Source organism: Dama dama, chromosome 10 (genome assembly GCF_033118175.1).
Source record: "Dama dama isolate Ldn47 chromosome 10, ASM3311817v1, whole genome shotgun sequence".
Lineage (NCBI taxonomy): Eukaryota > Metazoa > Chordata > Mammalia > Artiodactyla > Cervidae > Dama > Dama dama.
Genome location: NC_083690.1, coordinates 42363156 through 42383726, shown reverse-complemented (window position 1 = coordinate 42383726; position 20571 = coordinate 42363156). Strand labels below are relative to the sequence as shown.

The following is a 20571-nucleotide window of genomic DNA, read 5'->3' as shown; positions in this document are numbered from 1 at the left end:
GCAGGGAGGCCGCTCATGTGATGCAGTGGCAGCTGATGCAGGCCTGAGCGCCCGAGCTGGGCCTCGGGAACGCATACAGGGAGGCCCTCCACCAGGCAGGGCTGCCTGGTGGAGAGGCCGTGAGGGGCGGACCTCATATGTTCCCTCCACTTTGCTGTGAACCGAAGCCGCCCTTCAGAGAGACAGGCTCTAAACAGAAAGGATGCGGCCGAGATCGGAGACTGCTGAGTGCTGGTGACCGAGCCGGCAGTGAGGCCAGACAGCTGAGTAGGCGGGGCGGGCGGATGTGGGCCGACGGTGCTCCGCCCAGACGGGCTTCTGCAGAAGCACTCATCTGGTTCAGCCTGGAAGGGGAGAGTGTCTTCCTGCTGCCTTCTGGACCGAGACGGCCGTGCTCCGACACCGACCTCGGGCACCGCTCTTGCCCCGGACACGAGAGTCTGGCACCGATCACGGCAGGACCATGCCGTCACTGTGCAGATGCGGGACGCCCTCAGGCACCTCCCCACGTGGGCCCTGTGGCTGAGCCGCGAAGGACATCAGCCAGCAGGGGGAGGCCCATGGTGGGGGGTCCAGGACAGGCAGACCCCCAGGCCCTCAGGAGGCACCTCAGGAGCTGGGAGTCCCCGGCAGGACCGCTGCTGTCGTCTGGCTCATAAGAAGCCTGGGCAGCTGGACACAACATCCCTGCCCTTGCAGGGGAGCTCAGGGCGGGGTCCAAAGCCCTTGTCTGTAGGGCAGGGGTCTGGTCCAGTCTGCCCCCGGCACCTGCCCGCCCACCCCACGGCCCCCCGGCCTTGGGCCCGAGCTTCCTCAGGACATCCCGCCCACCCTCCCCACTTGGAGGACTTGCACTGCCACGTCCGCACGCAGCCCACCGAAACCCAGGGCACGGCTCCACCCTGGCCTCCCCGTCTCCGCGTGGGACCAGGTCGGGTCTGCAGCAAGGGGTTCTCCCGCCTCGGCGAACACCCCGCACAGTGCCCAGCGGTGGCCATCGCCCCTGCAAGTCCACTGAGCCTCGGCCCGGTGCACAGTGGGGGCGCAGGCAGGCGGAGTCACAGGCAGCCGTGACCTCAGCTCGGCATGTGGTGGCTTTTGGGGGTCTCCCTAAAAGTTCCCAAGATGACAGTGAACGCAGAGCCCCCTCCAGAGGCGGCTTCAAAGTGGCCGCTCAAAGTCAGGGACGCTCACAAAAGTGATTTGCAAAGAGAGGAGACCGTCCAACCTCGGGTTTCCATGGCAACACCTCCTGGCTGCGGGAGCGGGCTGGAGGGAACCGGCTCTGCCCAGCTGCCCGCAGGCCCCTAAGGCTCTCCTGCGTGGAGTCACCCACAGAGTAGGCCGCGTCAATGAGGACTGAGACCTGGGCCAGGCTCCGCCTACGCCAGAGCCTTCCGGGGGTGAACTGAGTCTCCAGGGCTGCAGGCAGCCCGTGTGCCTCTTGGGGCCCTGCCTGCCAGCCCCTCCCTGGGGAGGCCCCGGGCTGTGTCCTGCAGATGCTGCCAGGAGCCCCGCGGCTCCTGTTGTCTGCAGCCAAGACCCCTCGGGCCACCAGGTGCTTCAGGCCTTCGATGACTAGTAGGGGTCCCAGAGCGGTGGGGTTGCCTCGGACGCCATGGACAGCTGCAGGCCAAGGGCCAGGCACCGCGAAGACCACTGTGCCTTCTGTCCTCATGTCCAAGCAGCCCCAGGTTGATGACCGCAGGCCTGCTCTGACCACCGGAGAACACGCTCCCGGGGCATTGGGGTCCGCTGTCCAAGGGGCTGGCAGACCCCCACGGCCTCAGAGACGGCTGGTGTGACGCAAAGCCCAGAGACAAGGAGTGCCCGCCGCAGGCCTGGCAGAGGCCCCGGGGCCCGCCGAACCCCGGCTGCCACCCGGAGGCACCGGTAATGACGCGTCCAGTGTGTGCAGGAGCCAGTCCTCATGTCTGTGCAGGTGGGGGTCCCTGTCAGCCCCTCACACCTGGGACGCAGCCCCCAAGCAGCCCACCCCCACCCGAAGAGCAGGGGGTGGACAGAGGCCTGGCGGAAGGCGGGGTTGAGCGGCAGTGGAGCCAGGGGCGGCCTGCACCGGCACAGGCTCAGGTCCACCCCAAGGGGCAGGGCCCGCCAGTCCACACTCCCCGTTCCTTGGGGAGCTGGGGGCCCGGCCTCAAGGTCAGCGGATGTCGGTGTCAACTGCATCAGAGAAACACCTTTGCAGAAACACCTGGAGACCCACATTGCACCAGGCACCTGGGTCCGGCAGCCTGGGTCCCTCCCAGCACATCCACAGGGCAAACATCCTTGCCTTTCTGGCTGTCTGCTTCGTGGGCCAACACTGTACCAAACTGTACAAACATGCAAGCAGCACGCATAAGGAATTACTCAGATGCGCCAGCACATCCTCCAGAGGAATCAGGGCCACGGAGGGCTCAGGGGAGGGTGGGGCTCGCGTGGGGGGACACCGTGCCCACTCAGAAGTGGCGGGGACCACGGGCAGGAAACACGACGTGAGGCCACGGACGCTCCAAGCCTGCCTTTCAGTTCTGAGCCCGTGACGCCTGTGAACCCTGAGGCCCCACCGTGACTCCCCCAGTTTGGTGGATCAGAGGAAAAGCGAAAAATATCCAAGTTGCCAAAGAGACCACTTCAAATACATCTCACAATGCTGTGAAAGCCTTACCTTCTGAGGGGGTTGGGTTACCCTCTGGGGCCAGCACCACCGCGGTTCCTGGGAGTCACCCCACACACTTCCCCGACCCCCACCACCCCAGTCAGTGGGGGGGAGGGGGCCCTCAGTCACTCAGCAGAGCTCCCACAGAGCCTGGAGTCACTTTCCCAAGGCCCCCTGGGACAGCTTTTGTGCAGCAGGCGTCAGGGCACCCGGGGAGGGCCCTGCCCCACCTCTGCTGGGAGCCCGCTCCACGGAACACAGACCACACTGTGGCTCCAGCTGTGCCCTCGAAGACGAGCACGGAACCCGGCTCTGACGGCCTCTAATGGAAGCGCCAAGAAACACCCAGCCCCGGGCAGCGGAGACAGGCGGTCAGCAACCCCCACCCTCCGCCTGAAGGGCGTCAACCCAAGGGACCCCGGGAAACAGAAGCAGCGCTCACACCACTCACACTACTCCTTCACACACACGTGTGCACACACACAACCACACCCCACAGTGAAGGCCCCAGGCGTGTGGAGCCTCTGGGGCCCGCCACCTGCTCTCCGAGAGTCCTTGGCGAGGGACGGCCCCTCGCGGGCCAGGTCAGGGCGCACATGGCCCCCGCGGCTCCGTGAGGACTCCCTCAGCACCACCTGTCATAGCGCTGTGGTTTCTCCACCCGCAGCCTCAGACCCGACGGGGAGCCCTGGGCCCCAGAGAATAGCTCTCATCCCCTCAGCCTCTAGACCTTAAGAACCGAGGCTGCAAACTCAATGGCCTGCAAGCGAGTGCAGAGCCCATAGCGAGGCAAGGTGGTGGGGTGGGGACAGGGGCGAGGCGCGCAGCACAGCACCTGGGCAGCGAGCTGCGGCGGGCAGAGGCCGGTCCAGAGGCTGATCCAGGTTCTCAGGTGACACCGATTGCGGTTGCTCTTCAGCCGCTCAGTCGTGTCTGACTCTGCGACCCCATGACTGCGGCACAACAGGTCTCCCTCTCATCACCAACTCCGGAGTCTACTCAAACTCACGGCCATCCAGTCGGTGATGCCATCCAACCATCTCATCCTCTGTCGTCCCCTTCTCCTCCTACCCTCAGTTTTTCCCAGCATCAGGGTCTTCTCCAGTGAGTCAGTTCTTCGCATCAGGTGGCCAAAGTATTGGAGCTTCAGCTTCAGCATCAGTCCTTCCAAGAAATATTCAGGACTGATTTCCTTTAGAATTGACTGGTTGGATCTCCTTGCAGACCAAGGGACTTTCAAGAGTCTTCTCCAACACCACAGTTCAAAAGCATCAATTCGTTGGCACTCAGCCTGATTTTTAAATATTGACAATTCAAATGTTTAAAAAAGAAAATACACAGTGCAGGCCAGTGCACACCACATACCTCCTTGGCTGTGTTCAGAGAATGTGAGTAACTTTCTGCTAGCACATCCTCCAGAAAACATGAGCCAGACCCCGGTGTGTCTGAGGACTCGCAGGAGGATCTGAGAGTAAAACAGGGACCCAGAGGCACACAGCCTGAGTCCTGCGAGGAAAGGCCTGCAAATGCTCCGAGTGAAGCTGAGGTTTCCACCCGTGGGCTCACTTCTGGCACCAGCAGGCGGGGGCCTTCTCCGAGGTCACAGCCAGGGCTGGAGCCGACACGCGGGGTTTACCATCTTTTGGTCTATGGAGTGGAGACCTCGCTGGCAGGAATCGTAATTTGTTCTGTCTGGGGTTCTTTCCCTTTCTTTCAAGAAACATGATTGTCGAATGAGTCACCCGCCCCAGGACAGGAAGGCTGCCGGTGGACGGCTCCCCAGCCCGGGGGCTCCGGTGTGCCCGGCACGTGGACCGGAAGGCGGCCAGGGCCCCAGTTCCCGAAAGCACACTGTGAAGCTTGCATGGGCCCCGTCGAGACCCTCCCAGGGTGGTTCTCCTGACCCCTCAGCCTTCCGACAGCACCCGTGGGAGCAGCCGGGCAGGCAGCAGGAAGAACCGCAGGCACTCTCCTGGGAGGGGCTTCTGCAGGAGTCCAGAGCAAGCTCCCCGGGACCTCTGGTCACTGGGCGAGCGTGTGGCCCGAGGCACAGAAGGGGACTGCCCATGGGAGGACGCGCGCTCTCACCCACAGCAGAGCTGGGGAGCCCCCTTCCGCTGTTCCAAACCGAGATGGTGGCTCCAAGTCCGGGGGTGCGGGCCGCCTGTCCCCGGGGTTGCGCCTTCTCTGCACTGCCCCCAGGCGAGACCGGCCTTCCCTGGACAGCTCAGGGACCCTCTCTGCTGCCTCCGCGGTGCTGTGGGCACCTGATCTCTGAGGGCAGTGTGCGGGGCTGGAGCACCTGCTTTCCCGGCGGGTGGGCGGGCGCAGCAAGAAGGGAGCCAGACTCACATAGTTTCAGGCCTGCATCACGGGGTGGGCCCCGCGGCCAGGCGCCCCACCCCCACCCCCCGTCCACCCTGGGGCGGCTGTGGCTCCTCTCCGGGGACCACAGCCAAGCCTGGCCCCAGGTGGGGGGACGCACAGCCCCGCAGCTGCCCGTGCCCGTCAGCGGCAGGCCAAGCGTGGCCGCCACGGATTACGGTGGAGCCAGCTGTCGCCGCAGGGGGACAGCAGGCCGGACGGTGACTCACACAGGCCCAGGTTGGGGAAGCTGGCGCCCACCTCTCACACCAACCTCAACTGGGGACCATGGCCAATTCACATGGCTATGAGAGGCCATGTGGGGAGACCCCCCGGGCCCCCAGCTCACACGCTCCCCCGCCAGGACGCACACGCCCCCCCCAGGTCCCATTCGGGGCAGCCCCTCCCCTCCCTCGACCAAGCCTGGCCCCCCAGCTTCGCACATGTGCCTGGCGTGTCTGGTCTCTGCAACATCTGCATGGGGTGGGCCCGGGGGCCAGGGGAGACCCCGCAGCTCCCCAAGGCCACAGTCCACAGGGCCGATGGAGACAGTGGGCATGGAGCACTGGGCCAGGGGGTGGTGGGCCCCAGAGCGGGCGGTGCAGACCAGACCTCACCCCCGACCGTGTAGCACCACTTGGCTGAGGTCCTCACACAGAGCCCCTTGCCCGCCCTAGCTGGACTCACCTCCGTGATGATGAAGAAGTCGTCCCCAGGCTCCCCCTGCACCACAATCTTCTCTCCGTCTTCAAACTGCACGGGCTCCAGGGCGTCAGCCACCGTCAGACGCTCCCACTTCTCCAAGGATGCTGGGGGTGGGGGACACGGGGGGTCATGGGAGGCTGGGGCGGTCCCAGGGCCAGCGCCCCTCCCCGGACAACCTCAGGGTGATGAGGCTTTGCTAAGTCACGAGGATGAGCAACACAGCAAATTTCTGTGCAGGAGGCACAGGCGTCTCCACAAGTGAGCCGGGGCCAGGAGGCGGACGAGGGTGCAGAACCCGGGCTGACCGTAACCCCCGTCAACCACAGGTTCAACGTAAACACCGTGAACGCGGGGCAGTGGGCAAGAGTCCAGCCTAACGTGTGGTGAAATGCTTTCATCTTCGAGAGAACAGAGCTGCCTGGATTTTTGCAAACAATGTAATTGCAGCTCAGCACTCAGGCTGCTCAGGGGTTTAAATAATTCAGAGGCTGAAGCGATTTGCTGTTTATAAGACGCCATTCAGCAGCCCCAGAGAGCACAGGGCTGAATGTACATTGTGACAGTGTCGCGGACTGCCTTCCATTATTTTAGGTCAAGATACTTCATTCCAATGGCAGGTTTAATGCTTGCAGGTTCTGTACCTTTCCCCGCTCCCTCACACCTTCCCTCCCCATCATTATCTGCTCTCAGCCCTCTGGAAGGAAAAGCATAATAACAAGCCCCTTTTATAAAGAATTAATGATCGCCTGATTGCTTCTTTCTTGGTCGAAGAAACTTTTCTGGCCTGCACTCATCAGATGCACTTATGTAGGTCAGCCGCTAAAAACAGAGAGCAGACCATCTATTTCAGGTCTCGCCTAGGAGGGGGATTTCTCGGCTTGAAAAATCCTGCCAGGGCCCCACGTCACAAAGGACAGGCTTCTGACCGAGCCCGGGCTGGAGCAGCTTCGGGTGGCGGGGGGGCCCTGGCAGCAGGCTCCCCGCCAGCCGCCACCCCGGGCGGGACCTGCCCCGCGATCCAGGCCCGGCACCCGCAGGAGGCAGCAGGGCCACCGCGTGACCGCAGGCGTCTCTGGCAGGGATCACGGTTTGTCCCCGCGAGGACACCAGTGCCGGCAAACGCGTGACTGGTTCTTGGTCTCCTTCCAGGGCAAGGGAGCCTCTGACTTTACAGCCTCGGGCTCAGGAAGCTCACTTCCTCCTGTTTGATCAGCAGGTTTTTCTATTACACTTGAGACCTTGAACGTCCCAAGGTCGGAGAATAGGGGCTTCCTCCCTGACGATGCAAATCCCGGGAGAGAAGCGTCTGGAGAAGCTGGTGGGCGACTCCTTGGCCCTGACCTCCGAGGTGGAAGCTTCAGGGCACTTTTGCTGCACTCAGCATCCTGGGCTCCAGGTGTGTTCGGTCAGCCCACATGGGGTCACCCCAACACCACCCTTCTGGGGGTGTCTCAGTGCTGCTGAGGAACTTGTTGGAAGCCCCACAGGAGATGCCGGAGGCACCCCAAAGGCACCCCCAGGCGCAGCCGAGCAAGCGGCAGGCACAGCTGCCAGGAAGGGACCCGCCGGGGGCGATGCTTCAGGAGGACACGGCCCTCGGGCGCTGCTCCCAGCCACAGCCCGCCAGCTCTGAGCCCAACCCACTCCTCTCCCGGGAGACCTCGCGTTCCTGCCCCAGCCTGCAGTCTGCTTCTTCCCGGGGAAATGGGGTTGGGTCGTCTCTGCTCCCCCCGTGAAGCCCGAGGAGATGCAGCGCTGCCCGGGGCGGGCCTGCCACCGCCGCCCCACAGGGACCCACCTGCCCCCACCGCTCACAGCACCCGGGGCCCTGACTCCACAATCATGCCCTTCCCGTTGTGATGTGGAAAAAATAATCAGAACATTGGAACGGACGACACAGGCAGCATCTGTCCTGAATGGAATCGCAGAACCACTTGGCCACGACCGCTTCGGAGCCGCTCCTCACAGGCACGCCATGCACTGACAAGACCCAGTCCCTCTGTCTCAGCCTGAGCTCTCTCCTTCCCCAGAGGCCACGGCTGTTCAGGATTTGGGGGAACTGTTTTTTAATCTTAAAGGGTTTGGTTAGCTTCTTCCCAGCAGGTCTCACACCTTCACTGTAGCCCAGCTTTGTAAACTCGACGCAGCCTGCCAAAACTGTGCAGACACGCACGTGTCTCTGACCCGTCCTGACACGTGCTGACGTGCAGCGGCCTCGTCCACGTGCCTCACTGGAGGCAAAGCTGCGCCACAGACACCCGGGTGCATCCCTTCCTGTGATGACAGATTGCAGGTTCTTTCCATCTTCTTGTCATTGTGGGAATTGCTGAGAGGACCATCCTCAGCCATGTCCCTGTTTTTTTACTAACCATTTTAAAAACTGAAGTATAGTCGATTTTTATCCATCTTCCCTGGGAGCTCAGACGGCAAAGAATCTGCCTGCAATGCAGGAGACCTGGGTGGAGAAGATCCCCTGGAAAAGGGAAAGGCTACCCCCTCCAGTATCCTTGCCTGGAGAATTCCATGGACTGTAGAGTTCACGGGGTTGCAAACAGTCGGAGACGACTGAGCGACTAACACTTTCCCTCGTGCTTGGCTGACAATGCTGTGAGCTTCAGGTGCACGGCAAAGTGACTCCGTTACACCCTTCTGTTCTGTTTCAGAGCTTTTCCCCTACAGGTCATTACAAGACACTGAACATAGTTCCCTGCGCCCTCCGGTAGGACCTGCTGGTCATCGAGTTTATATATAGTGACGTGTATCTGCTAATCCCAAACTCCTGATTTCCCCTCCCACCCCACCCCCGCTATCCCCTCTGGTAACCATAAGCTCATTTTCGATGTCTGTGAGCATCTTTCTATTTTGCAAATAAGTTCATTTTTTTAGATTCCACATATAAGTGATATCACATGGTGGTTTTTTTTTTTTTTTGTCTTCCTGACTTACTTCACTTAGTATGATAATCTCCGGGTCCATGAACGTTGCTGCAAATGGCATTATTTCATTCTTTTTATGGCTGAGTAATATTCCATTATGTATATACATGTACCATATCTTCTTTATCCATTCATCCGTCGATGGACATTTAGGTTGCTTTCATGTCTCTGCTATCGTGAATAGTGCTGCTATGAACATGGGGCACACCCATCTTTATTATAGTTTTGTCTGGATATATACCCAGGAGTGAGGTTGCTGGATCATGTCGGAGCTCTGTTTTTAGTTTACTGAGGAATCTCGTACTGTTTTCCATAGTGGCTGCACCAACTTACAGTACCACCAATAGCGCAGGAGGGCTCCCTTCTCACACCCTCTGCTAAATTCATTTGCAGACTTTGATGATAGCAGTTCTGACCAGTGTGAGGTGGTACCTCACTGTAGTTTTTGTTTGTGTTTCTCTGATAATTAGCAAAACTGGAAGCATCTTTTTCATGTGCCTGTTGGCCATCTCTGTATCTTCTTTGAAGAAACGCCTATTTAGATCTTCTGCCCATTTTTGATTGGGTTGTTTGTTTTTTTTATATTGAGCTCTATGAGCTGTCTGCATATTTTGGAAATTCATCCCTAGTCTATTGCATCATTTACAAATATTTTCTCCCAGTCTGTAGGTTGTCTTTTTATTTTGTTTATGATCTCCTTTGCTATGCAAAAGCTTTTAAGTTTAATTAGGTCCCATTTGTTCATTCTTGTTTTTGTTTCCATTACTCTAGCAGATGAAGCCAAAAAGATATTGCTCAGATTTATGTCAAAGAGTGTTCTGCCTATGTTTTCCTCTAGGAGTTCTATTGTATCTAGTCTGACATGTGGGTCTTTAATCCATTTAGAGGCGTTTTGGTAGGTGGTGTTAGGGAATGTTTTGATGTCATTCTTTTTTTAGGACTTGTCTGTTTATGCATATTTGGCTGGCCGGGTCTCTGCTGCTTTTGCTTGGCTTTTCTCCGGCTGCGATGAGCGGGCTTCTCGCTGTAACTCCTCTCATTGCGGAGAGCAGGCTCCGGCTCCACAGCTCTTGGGCTTCAGTCCTCATGGCTCCCGACTCTGGACACAGGCTCCGTAGCTGGGGTGCACGGACTTGGCTGCCCTGCGACATGTGGGATACTCCTGGACCAGGGATCGAACCTGTGTCTCCCGCATTGGCAGGCAGATTCTTTACCACTGAGCCGCCAGGGAAGCCCTAACTTCATTCTTTTACATGCAGCTATCCACTTTTCCAAGCACCACTTACTGCCTTTTCTTCATCACATGTTCTTGCCTCCTCGCCATCCTAGTGCCCCAGAATCTGCTCTTTTCTTCCCCTCCTCAGCCCACAGGTTCTGAGACAAGGAGGCTGAACCTCACTCGCCACCTACACCCACAAACCTGCATCCAGCCTGGGGTTTAAGGCTGAGACCTTCCCCCCGGAACTGTTTCTGGACCATTATTCCCTGTGGTTTCCTGGGGCCTCAGCTCTGAGCCGACACTTTCCCCAGGAGGTCGCCCTCCTGGCCCTTGATGGGAGTTGCTCAACACACACTTACTCACACCCCAGCTGGTTAAAACGATGCGGAATTCCCAAGTGCCCCACACAGGCATGGAGACTTCGCACTGCTGGGCGACTGGGCCAGGACGACAGCGCTCCGTCCTGAACCTCAGAGCAAGGTCCAGACAGCAAAAAGATGCTGCTGGGGGCACTTTCTGACACTCCCCACTGCCAGTGGGGACGCGGTCGACGTGTCTGTCAGACCCCAGGACGAGAAGAGCGGGGGGAACACCCACAGAGGGAACCCCCAGACAGGTCAGGAAAGACACTCAATACAGGGGCACATGTGAGACCTCCAGACAGACCAGCGTGGGGAGAGCGGCTCCGATGAGGGACAGATGGACACGCACAGCATGGAGGGATGGAGGCAGACACAAGACGGTGTGTGTGTGTGTTCACGGGAACCCACATGCCTGCATGCACAATGAGCGTGTGTATGGTGTGGGGGGGCACTGCACGCATGTGCGCCCATGTGTGTGCACGTGTGTGTGCATGTGTGTGCACATGTGTGTGCATGTGTGTGAGCATGTATGTGCACGTGTGTGTGTGTCCCAGCTGCGCACGGCGCGTGGGTGGGCACACACCCAGGATGGAGACCTTGCTGAGAAATTCCTCGTACATCCTGCGCTTCCTCAGCGTGCTGCCCTGCGGGGAGGAGACAGAGAAGGTGTTCAGAGGGCTTCACACCCCAAGCCCTCCCATGTCCTCCAAATCCCCATGTGACCCTGAACCCCTGAGAGAGGCCCTCGGGGCATTCCGTGTCCCGCAAGCCCCTCAAGCAAGGTGGGTCTGAGGGGCTGCCGCCACGGGGCCCAGGCCGCCCGCTCCCCCAGGGTTTCACACAACGCACGGCCTCGCCCAGACTTAAGGGAAGGGGCGCCTTGGTTTCCTCATCTGGACAACGGGGTATCCTAATTCCTGTCCCCACAGGATTCCGTGAAGGCTAGGTGAGAAACATCAGTAAACTGGCCTGGTGGGGGGACCCCAGGCCCCTAGCCCCGGGGCTCCGCCTCCCTGTCAGCCCCCGTGACTCTGTGGTTCAGGGCCAGATCAACATTGCAAAGGCAGCGTCTCGATTCCAGAATTCTGGAGGTTCTCAGCCTGCCTCCAAGAAGCCCAGAGACTCCCCAGGGCCCCTTCATCCAGCAGAGCCCCCACAGGGCTGGGATCCAAGACCCCCTCATAGCTGACTAAGCAGGCAGGGATGCAGTGGTGGCCGTGCAGGGGACACAGCATCCAGGTGGTCAGCGGCAGCACCCAGGGCTCGTGGGGCCCTATGTGTCCGCAGACGGCAGGTCTGGACACTCACAGGGGCAGCTTGCTCAGCTCAGCACAGCCCCCAGCTGGAGCTGAGCCACCTCAGACACCACCGGCCCGGAGAAAGGCGTTTCTTTGAAGGATAATTTATGTTCCCGCTGACCTCCCAGCAGCTACGCCCGCCCTCTGGAATGCAGGCGTGTTTGCCCGGCAACCCCAGACATTAAAGCCGCCACAACCGGCCCATCCGTCTCCCGCCGCAGGACGACAGCTGGAGGCGGCTGCCTGGGACCCTCGGGCGGTAAGACCCGCCTCCCAGGCCGACCAAGGCGCCTCCTATCAGAGCTCTCCTCCAGGGTGAGGCCGGTGGCCCGCCAGGACCCCCACCTGGGGGCTTGTCTGCCGGCAGTCACGGGGGGCTTCATGCCTGGTGAGATGGCACTACGTGGACCCCCGGTGCCAGGACAGGGTCTGCCCGAGGCCACGGGGGGAAGATGCCAGGCGCCTGGACCCGCGTCCCGAGTGCTGCTTACAGGGACCCAGGCCGCCAGGAGGAGCAGGCCCTGGCCCCTCAGCTCTGCCTCCCTGGTGCCTGCAGCCTCAGCTTCCACGTCTCTGTGCTGGGGTCCCGTCGGGCCAAGACCACCTACATCCCCCACCCGCCACCTACACCTCGAGGCCCCTGCGACTCCTCCAGCCGCCCTGCATCACACCCCGGCCCCCCAGCACAGCAGAGCTGGACCCCCACCGACCCCGACAGATGGATGGGGGGCAGACCACGCTTCCTGACGGGGCACCCCACCCCAGCAAGGGGCATACCCTCCCCCAGCCCTGACCACCTGGCACAGGCCCGAGGCCATCCCGAACCCACTGCCCAGCAAGAGGCTCCTGCTGCTGCACCCCGCGGGCCCAGGGGCAGCGTCTGTCCTAAGACGGGAACCTAAAATGTCTATAAAGTACAGGTTCCCCTGCCCTGCCCCACCCGCACGGTCTGAGCCGACCTTGAGGACAGGCAGGGGACCCGGGTCCCAGAGGCTCCGGCCAAAGTGCACACACCCCGGACAGCACTGCCCGAGGCCCCTGGAGGCTCCCGACCCCTGACCCCTGACCCCTGAGTCCAGAGCGGTCACAGCGCTCCTGCCTGCCGGGCAATCAGGGCGCGGCTCGGGGGAGGGTGCAGACCCGCCAGGCTGAGGAGGCATCCACGGCGGGCAAGGTGACTCTCCAAGCTGGACCGACTGCTCCGAGCGCCCTTTCCCCTACACACAAAGGCCCAGCCGGCCCTGCAGCGTGACATGAAGCTCCCCACCACCAGGCCCAGCTCCCACGAGGAGTGGGCCCCAGGCCCCGCTGCCCGTCACAGATGGGAGCAGGGGCCCAAGCATGTGGGGTGGGGGGTCAGGACACGGTTCCAAGGGTCTCAGGTCACCCCAGGCACGTGGGGCTCTGGAGCCCTGAGCCCAGCCTCTGCACCAGGATTCTATACTCATCAGCTCCAGCTGGGGCCTCACGTAAGCGTCAGAGAGAAACGGTCCTGACTTGGAGGAGAGAAGTCTGGGGGTGAAGGCCCCACTCTGCTCGGAAGCGGCGGGTGTGGCTGGTCTCACCGAGCTCCATCCATCCGTCTGTACCGCGCAGAGCAAGCCACCTCCCAGACGGGCGTGCTGGGGTTCAGAGGGGGGTGGTCCTCTCCCTGGAGACACCAGCCCCCACCCAGCGCCCCCCACGCATGTCCAGCTCAGGGTCCATTCATCACTCGGCAGGCGCACCCGCGTCCGCCCAGGCCGCGGTCTGATGCAGAAACGGACGCTGTCACGGACACTCCCTTCCGAGTGGGCCGCACTGTCATTTTCCTCCTGAAACGCAGGGCTCCGCCAGCTCTGGGCACGGCCGCCGCTATTCTTAGTGCCCAGGGATCCAGAATTAAAACAGAGGAAGCGCCGGCTGCCTCGGTGGTTTGGGAACTTCCCTGAATATAAGGTTCCAGCCACAGAAATCCCACAGCCAAGAACGACTCGGTGCAGATGGCGGTAAAGGAACAATGGCTTATGCAACGGGGCCAGGTGCGCCGGAGCAGCCAGCACGGGGGAGGGTGCCCTCCAGGGGAGGCAGGACCGGGCAGGTTTGAGACCAAAGAGAGGGGGCTGCATTCCACGAGGACGCACCTCGCTGGGCAGGGCAGGGCAGGGCCTCCAGGCACTAAAGCAGCCCCTGCACACGGCAGGCGCCCAGCGGACAACCCCAGAGCGTGCGGACGAGGAGCCCCCAGGACTGAACTGACCCCCCTCCCGGACCACAAAGGACCCTCGAGCGGGGCCCCCGGGACGAGACTGCTCTGCAGGCTCAGATGGGACTGAGCGCACAGGGCCTGTCCTAAATGTCCCGGAGCGCCCCCAACCACAGCCCCCCGAAGCTGCAGGGCCCAGCTGGTCTTTGGGGGGCAACTGAGGCCTGAGGGCCCGTGGCAGGGGCACGTGCAGCCCCCAGGTCTCCCGGCAATGTGTCCCCTCGGTGACCTCCCTCCAGGCTGGCAGGACCCCTGGATCGCAGGACCACAGGAGTCAGACACCGTCACCACCCGCTGGGGGCTGCCCTCAGCCCAGGCCCTCCAGCAACCCCCTGACCAGCTCGGAAAAGCACCTGGGCCAGCAGTCACCCCAGGTGCAGACAACAGCCAAGGAGCATGAATCCCTCGACGAACCAGCACTCAGCTCCCAGGGGCCTCGGGCCAGGGACCTGGGCCATGAAGGGACTCTCCCAGACCAGCACGGCCGGCCAGGGCCTCCCGGCTCCCCTCACCCTGCCCAATCCAAAAGGCTCTCCACCCTCACCTGGAAGGCCCGGCGGCCCTTGCCACTCCTCTGCCCACGCTCCTGCAGGGGCGCCTGGTGCAGTGGGAGTCAGTCCAGGAACCCCGGGGGCAGAGGGCCAGAGGACACAGCCCTCCGACCACCACCCCCCGCCCTGAGATCTGGCATCCTGGCCATCTCCCCGCTGGTCCACACACACCAGCCAGGCCTGCACCCCAGGACCTCTGCAGCGGCTGCTCCCACTGCCCAGACACTCTCCTCCTGGACGGCCAAGGGCTCCCCACTGCAGGCCTCTGCTCAATACCACCTTGTCACAGGGGACCTTGGGGAGGGTTCTCCAGGGCTTTCCATAAAACAGCGGGCCTGCCCCCGCCTGCCCTTTCTGCTTTATCACCCTCTCTGGAAACTGTCACCAGGAGCCAGGTTTGCCCTGTCATCTCCTCCACCAGCACGTCAGCCTCCCCGTCCCCTGGTGGGTCCCAGCACGAGACTGAGTGGGCATGGGAAGGTGCAGCCACCTCTGCCTGGGAAGGGCCCCTCCGCCCAGGAACTCATCTCCAGAGCCTTCTGTGAACACTGGCCCCGTTGCTCCCGACAGCCCACCGTGGCCTGCACAGATGCGCGCGCCTACACCCAAAACGTGAAGAGAGAAGGTGGCTGCACATAAGGAAATATAAAATGACTATCGCCCAGTAAGGAAGCCTAGCAGCCTGCAGCCTGCCCAGGACTGTGGTCCTACTGTTCCAGCAGATGCTGGGCTCCTCTTGGGAACTCACTCCACCACCTTGAGCAAAGTTACCTTATGGTACAGAATGGCAGCTGGGGCGCCAATCATCACAACCACATTCCAGACCATTGTAAGGAGAATGGGAAGGAAAGCAAATGGGCTTGCCCAGCTGTCTGCCTGCCTTTGGGTAAATTTCCAGAACCCCCTCGACACTCACCCCCCATCTCATCCCTACTCACCCCAGCCGGACACGACCAAGGTTCCTATGAGATGCTTGGCGGGTGTCAGACTCAACTGGTGCCCTCCCAGCCCTGGTGGAGCCTGCCCTGAGGCACCGCTCACTGGCTCACCATGAGGATACGCCGGTAGCTGTCCCGGTCGATGCCCCAGAGCTTGAGGTCCGTCTTGGCCTTCACGGTCGCTGCCCTGGGGGTACCATAGATGAGGGCCAGCTCCCCGAAGCTCCCACCTTCACTGATGCTGGTCACCCACTCTCCGTTCACGTACACCTGCAGGGGACAGGGGACAGTGTCGGGGGCCTGGGGGTCCCCCACCCTCTGTCCACACACACCTGCAAGGGATGGGGATGGGGGCTGGGGTCACACTGCCAGTTGCTGCATGGGGAGCCCTCCACAGCACCCCCCGCGGGGACAGGAGGTCCCTGCACCCCCACACGCCTCGCAGGCAGTGGGACACAGCTGTGCTCTGCCCTGCCCCGGACCAGCCAAGGTGCCCACCTCACGCCCAGCCCCGCCCGGATGGAGGCTGGACAGGCACAAAGGTGGAGACCCTCAGCTGTCAGTGCCGACGCCGTCCAGGCCCCAGTGGACGCACCGCTCAGGACCCCCACCTCCCGGGCCAGGTCACACTCTGCTCCTCACCAGCCAGAAACAGCGGCCTGCTGGGCCCCAGGGCGGGGGCCACCCCTCCAGGCATCATCCTGCCAGGACGCACGTGCCCCACGCAGGCGGCCCCCTCCAACCCGGTGGCCTTGATCACAAGCTGCCCTCCCGTCCATCCCAGGCTCCACGCAGCAGCCAGGCCCTTGCTCGCCTCCACCCACGGGCCCCGCAGCCCAGGAGGAGCCAGGCCCCCAGAGTCCCCGGGACCCCCCACCCCTCGGGTAGTGCCCAAGCGCCCACGCCTGCGGTCAATGGGAGCGGAGGCCAGCGCCCAGGGCTGAGCCCAGAGGCGGACAAGGCTGCCTTTCAGGCAGCGAGGGCGGTGGCCCTGCACAGTGTGGCGACTATGCATTGACCGCAGGTCCGCGTCTTGCCAGAATGGCCCGGATTGTTCATTATGTGGATTCGCTTACTATCAACTAACACAACCTCTGTTCATCTCCTCGGTGTCAATGAGCTTAAAGAATGGCTCCCATTGGCAAAAAGCGTGCATGTCGGGGAAGAATGGATTACGGCGAATCATGGAAGCAATTCTTATGGACTCAATGACGCATTATCTCGACCATGACTGAGGCTCAGAATCGCCAGTCTGTGGGCGCCACGCCGGTGATACTGCGTGCGGTGTGAGCAGGGGTGGGGAGAAGGGCTGGCCCGCTGAGTACAGGGTGTCAGGGGGCAAGATGACATGCAACCCTCCGGGAGGCCCCCCAGGCGGGGACCTCCTCCCATGAGGCAGGGTTTGTGTCCTCCAGGCTCTCGAGCCAGTGTCCCGGAGGCTCCGGTTTTCCCAAAGGGGCCACAGTCCATGAAGGGGCAGTCACAGCGACTGGGGCCCATGGCTGGCCCTCCGCACATGGGGCTCACATGTGCATAGACCACACGGGCTCACGGGTCCGTAGAGCGCACGTGGGGCTCGCGTGTCCGTAGACCACACGGGGCTCGCGTGTCCGTAGAGCCCACGTGGGGCTCGCGTGTCCGTAGACCACACAGGGCTCTCGGGTCCATAGAGCACACGTGGGGCTCGCGTGTCTACAGAGCCCCCTCTGCCTGGATACAACCCCACGTGTGCAGCGCTGAGCTCTCCCGCCACCCAGGTCAGGCACTGAACGTCTCCGGGCACCAGGATCCCCCAGGGCCCTCCCACACACCAGGCAGGGCAGCTGGCCTGGGCACCCGCGCGGCCTTCTGTGCGGCTGAGCTGAGTGCCGGGTTTGGTCCGCGGTTCTCACAGCTGCACTACCATTACCCATGGCCGATGGACGCCGCTCAGTCTCAGCTCTGATGTGGCCACGAACCTCCCTGCGGGTGACCCAGCGCCCTCCTCTCTCACACGTGAGGCAGCACCCCCAGTCTGCACTAGCTCGCCCTCCCTCGGTGCTGCTGCACCCACCCCTTGGCACTGGGTCAGCAAAGTGCCACGGCCTTGGGGGACCGTGGGTCCCGGGGGGGGGTGTGCGGATCCCCTCAGCCTCGGGGGAAGAAGGAGCCACTGCCTTGGGTGCCTGTGGGGCAGGCCAGCCACCCCATTACCCCCTGAAGAGACAGGGTCCCCCAGGAGCAGGGCAGGCACTCAACAGCCCCGCTTCCCCAGGGTGCACCCCAAAGAGCGGGCAGGCGGCTGCCATGCACCCCAGCAAGGGCACCTGGGCCAGAGCGCGTCCCTGGAGGCCATGAGGACCCCCTTCCTCACCAAGCCCCAGCCACATCCTCAGAGGCATCAGAGAAAAGCATTGTGTGGAGCCGAGGAGGGGCCGGGCTGCCCCCCGGAGCACAAAGGGCCATCCTTCTCAAGACACTGGCTGCTGTCAGCACAGCCGCGCAGCGCCCGGCCCCACCCCGGCTGGCACGCAAAGGGGCTCCCTCGGGCTTCGTTTCATTTTGCTGTTCCTTCTTGTGAGAGGGGAGTGGTGGGAGGCCGCACTGGCTGCACCCATGCTCCCACCGCCGCTGCAGGGTCTCCAGCCTTACCTGGCGCCCCCAGCTGCTGTTCCCGTTGGTCCATTCAGTTGCTGTCACCCCAGGTCACCCCAGCACCCGGGGTGGCCCACATGTTCTCACCGCTGGCTTCAGCAGCGGAAAGCACACGGATTCCGGTTCGCAGGGGCTTACTGACCACCGGTGGGCAATGATTATCCAGATGCGATCTTTCTCAAGGGCTTCCCTGGTGGCTCAGCTGGCAAAGAATCCACTTGCAATGCAGGAGACCTGGGTTCCATCCCTGGGTTGGGAAGATCCCCTGGAGAAGGGAAAGGCTACCCACTCCAGTATTCCAGCTAGAGAATTCCATGGACTCTATAGTCCATGGGGTCCCAAAGAGTTAGACACGACTGAGCGACTTTCACTTTCACTTTCAATTGTCCTTAAAACAAGCCGCAGGCGCCAGAGAAAGGAGGGAGAGGATTCAGGGAAGAGCCACCATTCGGGGCTTTCACGGACGCAAACTCGTGTCCAGCTTAAGGGGTCCCGTGCAAAGACCAGGGGTGAGGAGAGCTGGAGGCAGACGGGACAAGACGTGCAAAGAGCCCGAGGCAGGACTGGACTCGGATCCGTATGCATCAAGACCACATGGGGGGCCACGAGGGGAGACCACATGGGGAGGCTACGAGGGGGCCACGAGGGGAGGCCACACAGGGAGGCCAGCACAGAGAGGGGGCACAAGGGGGAGGCCATGCGGGGAGAGGTGTGTCTTGGGACCACTGAAGGTTCTGGCAGGGCTGAACCTGGACACACCTCCTGTGACAGCTGGAGCCCAGCTCGGGGCAACCAGAGGGCAGCAAGGGTCAGTGAGGGGTGCCCCTGACTTTGACCAGGTCACTCAACAGGTGGTGAGCAGACCAGATGCACAGCGTTACCTGGAAACCTGCTCCCCAACAACGACCTTCTGACTCAGAGCCCCGGGGGTGCGGCCCAGGATGTCGGCAGGTGACGCTGATGCCCGCCCACCACGGACCAGCTCTTGTCCCAACTTTGGACAGAGGTGGAGGTGGTGGCTGAAGACACAGGAATCTGCTTAATGACACCCGCAAAGCAGAACCACTGTCAGTAGGGGGGCTTCAGAAGGTCCCAGCCCCACCAATCTAGACAGCCAGGACACACAGGGCTGCCTGACCGCCTGCTCCCACCCACAAGGACACTTCAGTTCAACACGCAATGCCACAGAAAATAGAAAATCCATTGAAGCAACTGTTGGGTAAGTGGAGACAGTCACTGAGAGATCCACTCACTGGAGGGGGTGGTGTCCTGCAACCTCAGACCCACCCCTCCCGCAGGTATTTCCCACGTAACCCGGAGCCGCCGGGGCGAGGAAGCAAGCCAGGGGTGCCAGCCGCTGTTGTTTTTGGTTCCACAGGTGATGAGAAAAAGTTAATGGCCCAGCTCCTCCGCGTCCCAGGCTCCGGCCACAAAGAGTGGGGGCGTCTGGGCAGGTGAGTCCAGGTCCGCGGCTGCTCTTCCAGGATAAACCGGGTCACGAGCCTCAGGCCTCTTTGACCCAAGAGCCTGGTGGGGTAGGGGGCTGACTGATCCATTTCGCTTGAGAGCAGCTCCCCGAGTCTCCCTGCTGGACCCCGTCTGCAGAGCCCGAGCCACATGGGTGATGACGTGGGGTCAGCATCCTCTCCCCAAGTGACCGGCCACCAGCTCGGTTCCCTCTGTGGACCCGCCACACTCCCGGGCCTCCCCCGCCCTCCCCCACAGAACTTACACTCCCCGGGGGTCCACAGGCAGGACCCCATCGGGCCCCCACCCCGTCTGCAGGGCCGCATGCTCCAGGGTGGCCGTGCAGCCCGTCAGGGGCCCAGCATGGGGTGTGCCTGAGGGTGGTGCCCTCCCCAAGCTGTTGTCATGGCACCAGCACCACGGGGGGCTCTGGGTCACCTGTCCCCCAAATCCAGAGCAGCCTCTGACCACAATGGGGTCTCCAGGACCCCTGCAGAGACCCAAAAGGGTGAAGGGCCCCCAGTCGCCCCCTGTGGGTGAGATGCTGCAGGAAAGCTTCACAGCTGGTTTGGGGCCACAGCTGCCCTGCACCCAGGAAAGTGACCGGTCAGCAGACGGCACCCAGAGCAGGACGCCCAGGTCCCCCACGGCCCATCGTCCATAGCAGTGCCGGTCACGGCGGCAACCACACAGGCGGGCATGATAGCTGAAAAGACGGGGGTCCTCCCCGTGACTCAGTGGACAGGCTCGGGACTCTGCTGCCTGCTGCAGCGTGGACCAACCTGGGGAGGCGATGCTCAGTGGGATAAGCCCAGCGCAGGGCAGACACTGTGTGGTTCTGCTTCTACAAGACCCCTGGAGGCGTCAGGTCCACAGAGATGATGGAACGTGGGGGATGGGGGCAGGGGCTGGGGGAGGGCCCCGGGTTAGACTTTAATGGGGACAGAGTCTCAGTTTGGGAAGATGAGAACATTCTGGAGATGGTGGTGGGAGGGCCATGTAACAGTGTGAATGTGCTCATGGCCCCAAACTGGACACCTAAAGGTTAAGACGGCAACCTTTACGGTGTGTGTACTTTACCGACTAAAAAATAAAAACCAGAACACGAGGCAAGCAGACTGACCGACCGTGACCCATGGAGCCAGACGGCCTGGGGTGCCCCGTCCCCCGAGGCGCCCCCACCTCTGGAG

General features: G+C 61.9%; 1 protein-coding gene across 2 annotated transcripts in view; it reads right to left on the bottom strand.

The window, feature by feature from the left end:
• The window catches only part of PRKAR1B (protein kinase cAMP-dependent type I regulatory subunit beta), a 73120-nt gene that overhangs the window by 6655 nt on the left and 45894 nt on the right, over nucleotides 1–20571 (bottom strand). For both annotated transcript variants that reach the window (XM_061152331.1, XM_061152333.1), the window contains exons 7-9: nucleotides 15392–15550; nucleotides 10832–10892; nucleotides 5714–5835 (exon numbers count right to left, since the gene is read on the bottom strand). In XM_061152331.1, the coding sequence (XP_061008314.1) occupies nucleotides 5714–5835; nucleotides 10832–10892; nucleotides 15392–15550 (342 nt within the window). The remainder of the gene's footprint in view (nucleotides 1–5713; nucleotides 5836–10831; nucleotides 10893–15391; nucleotides 15551–20571) is intronic.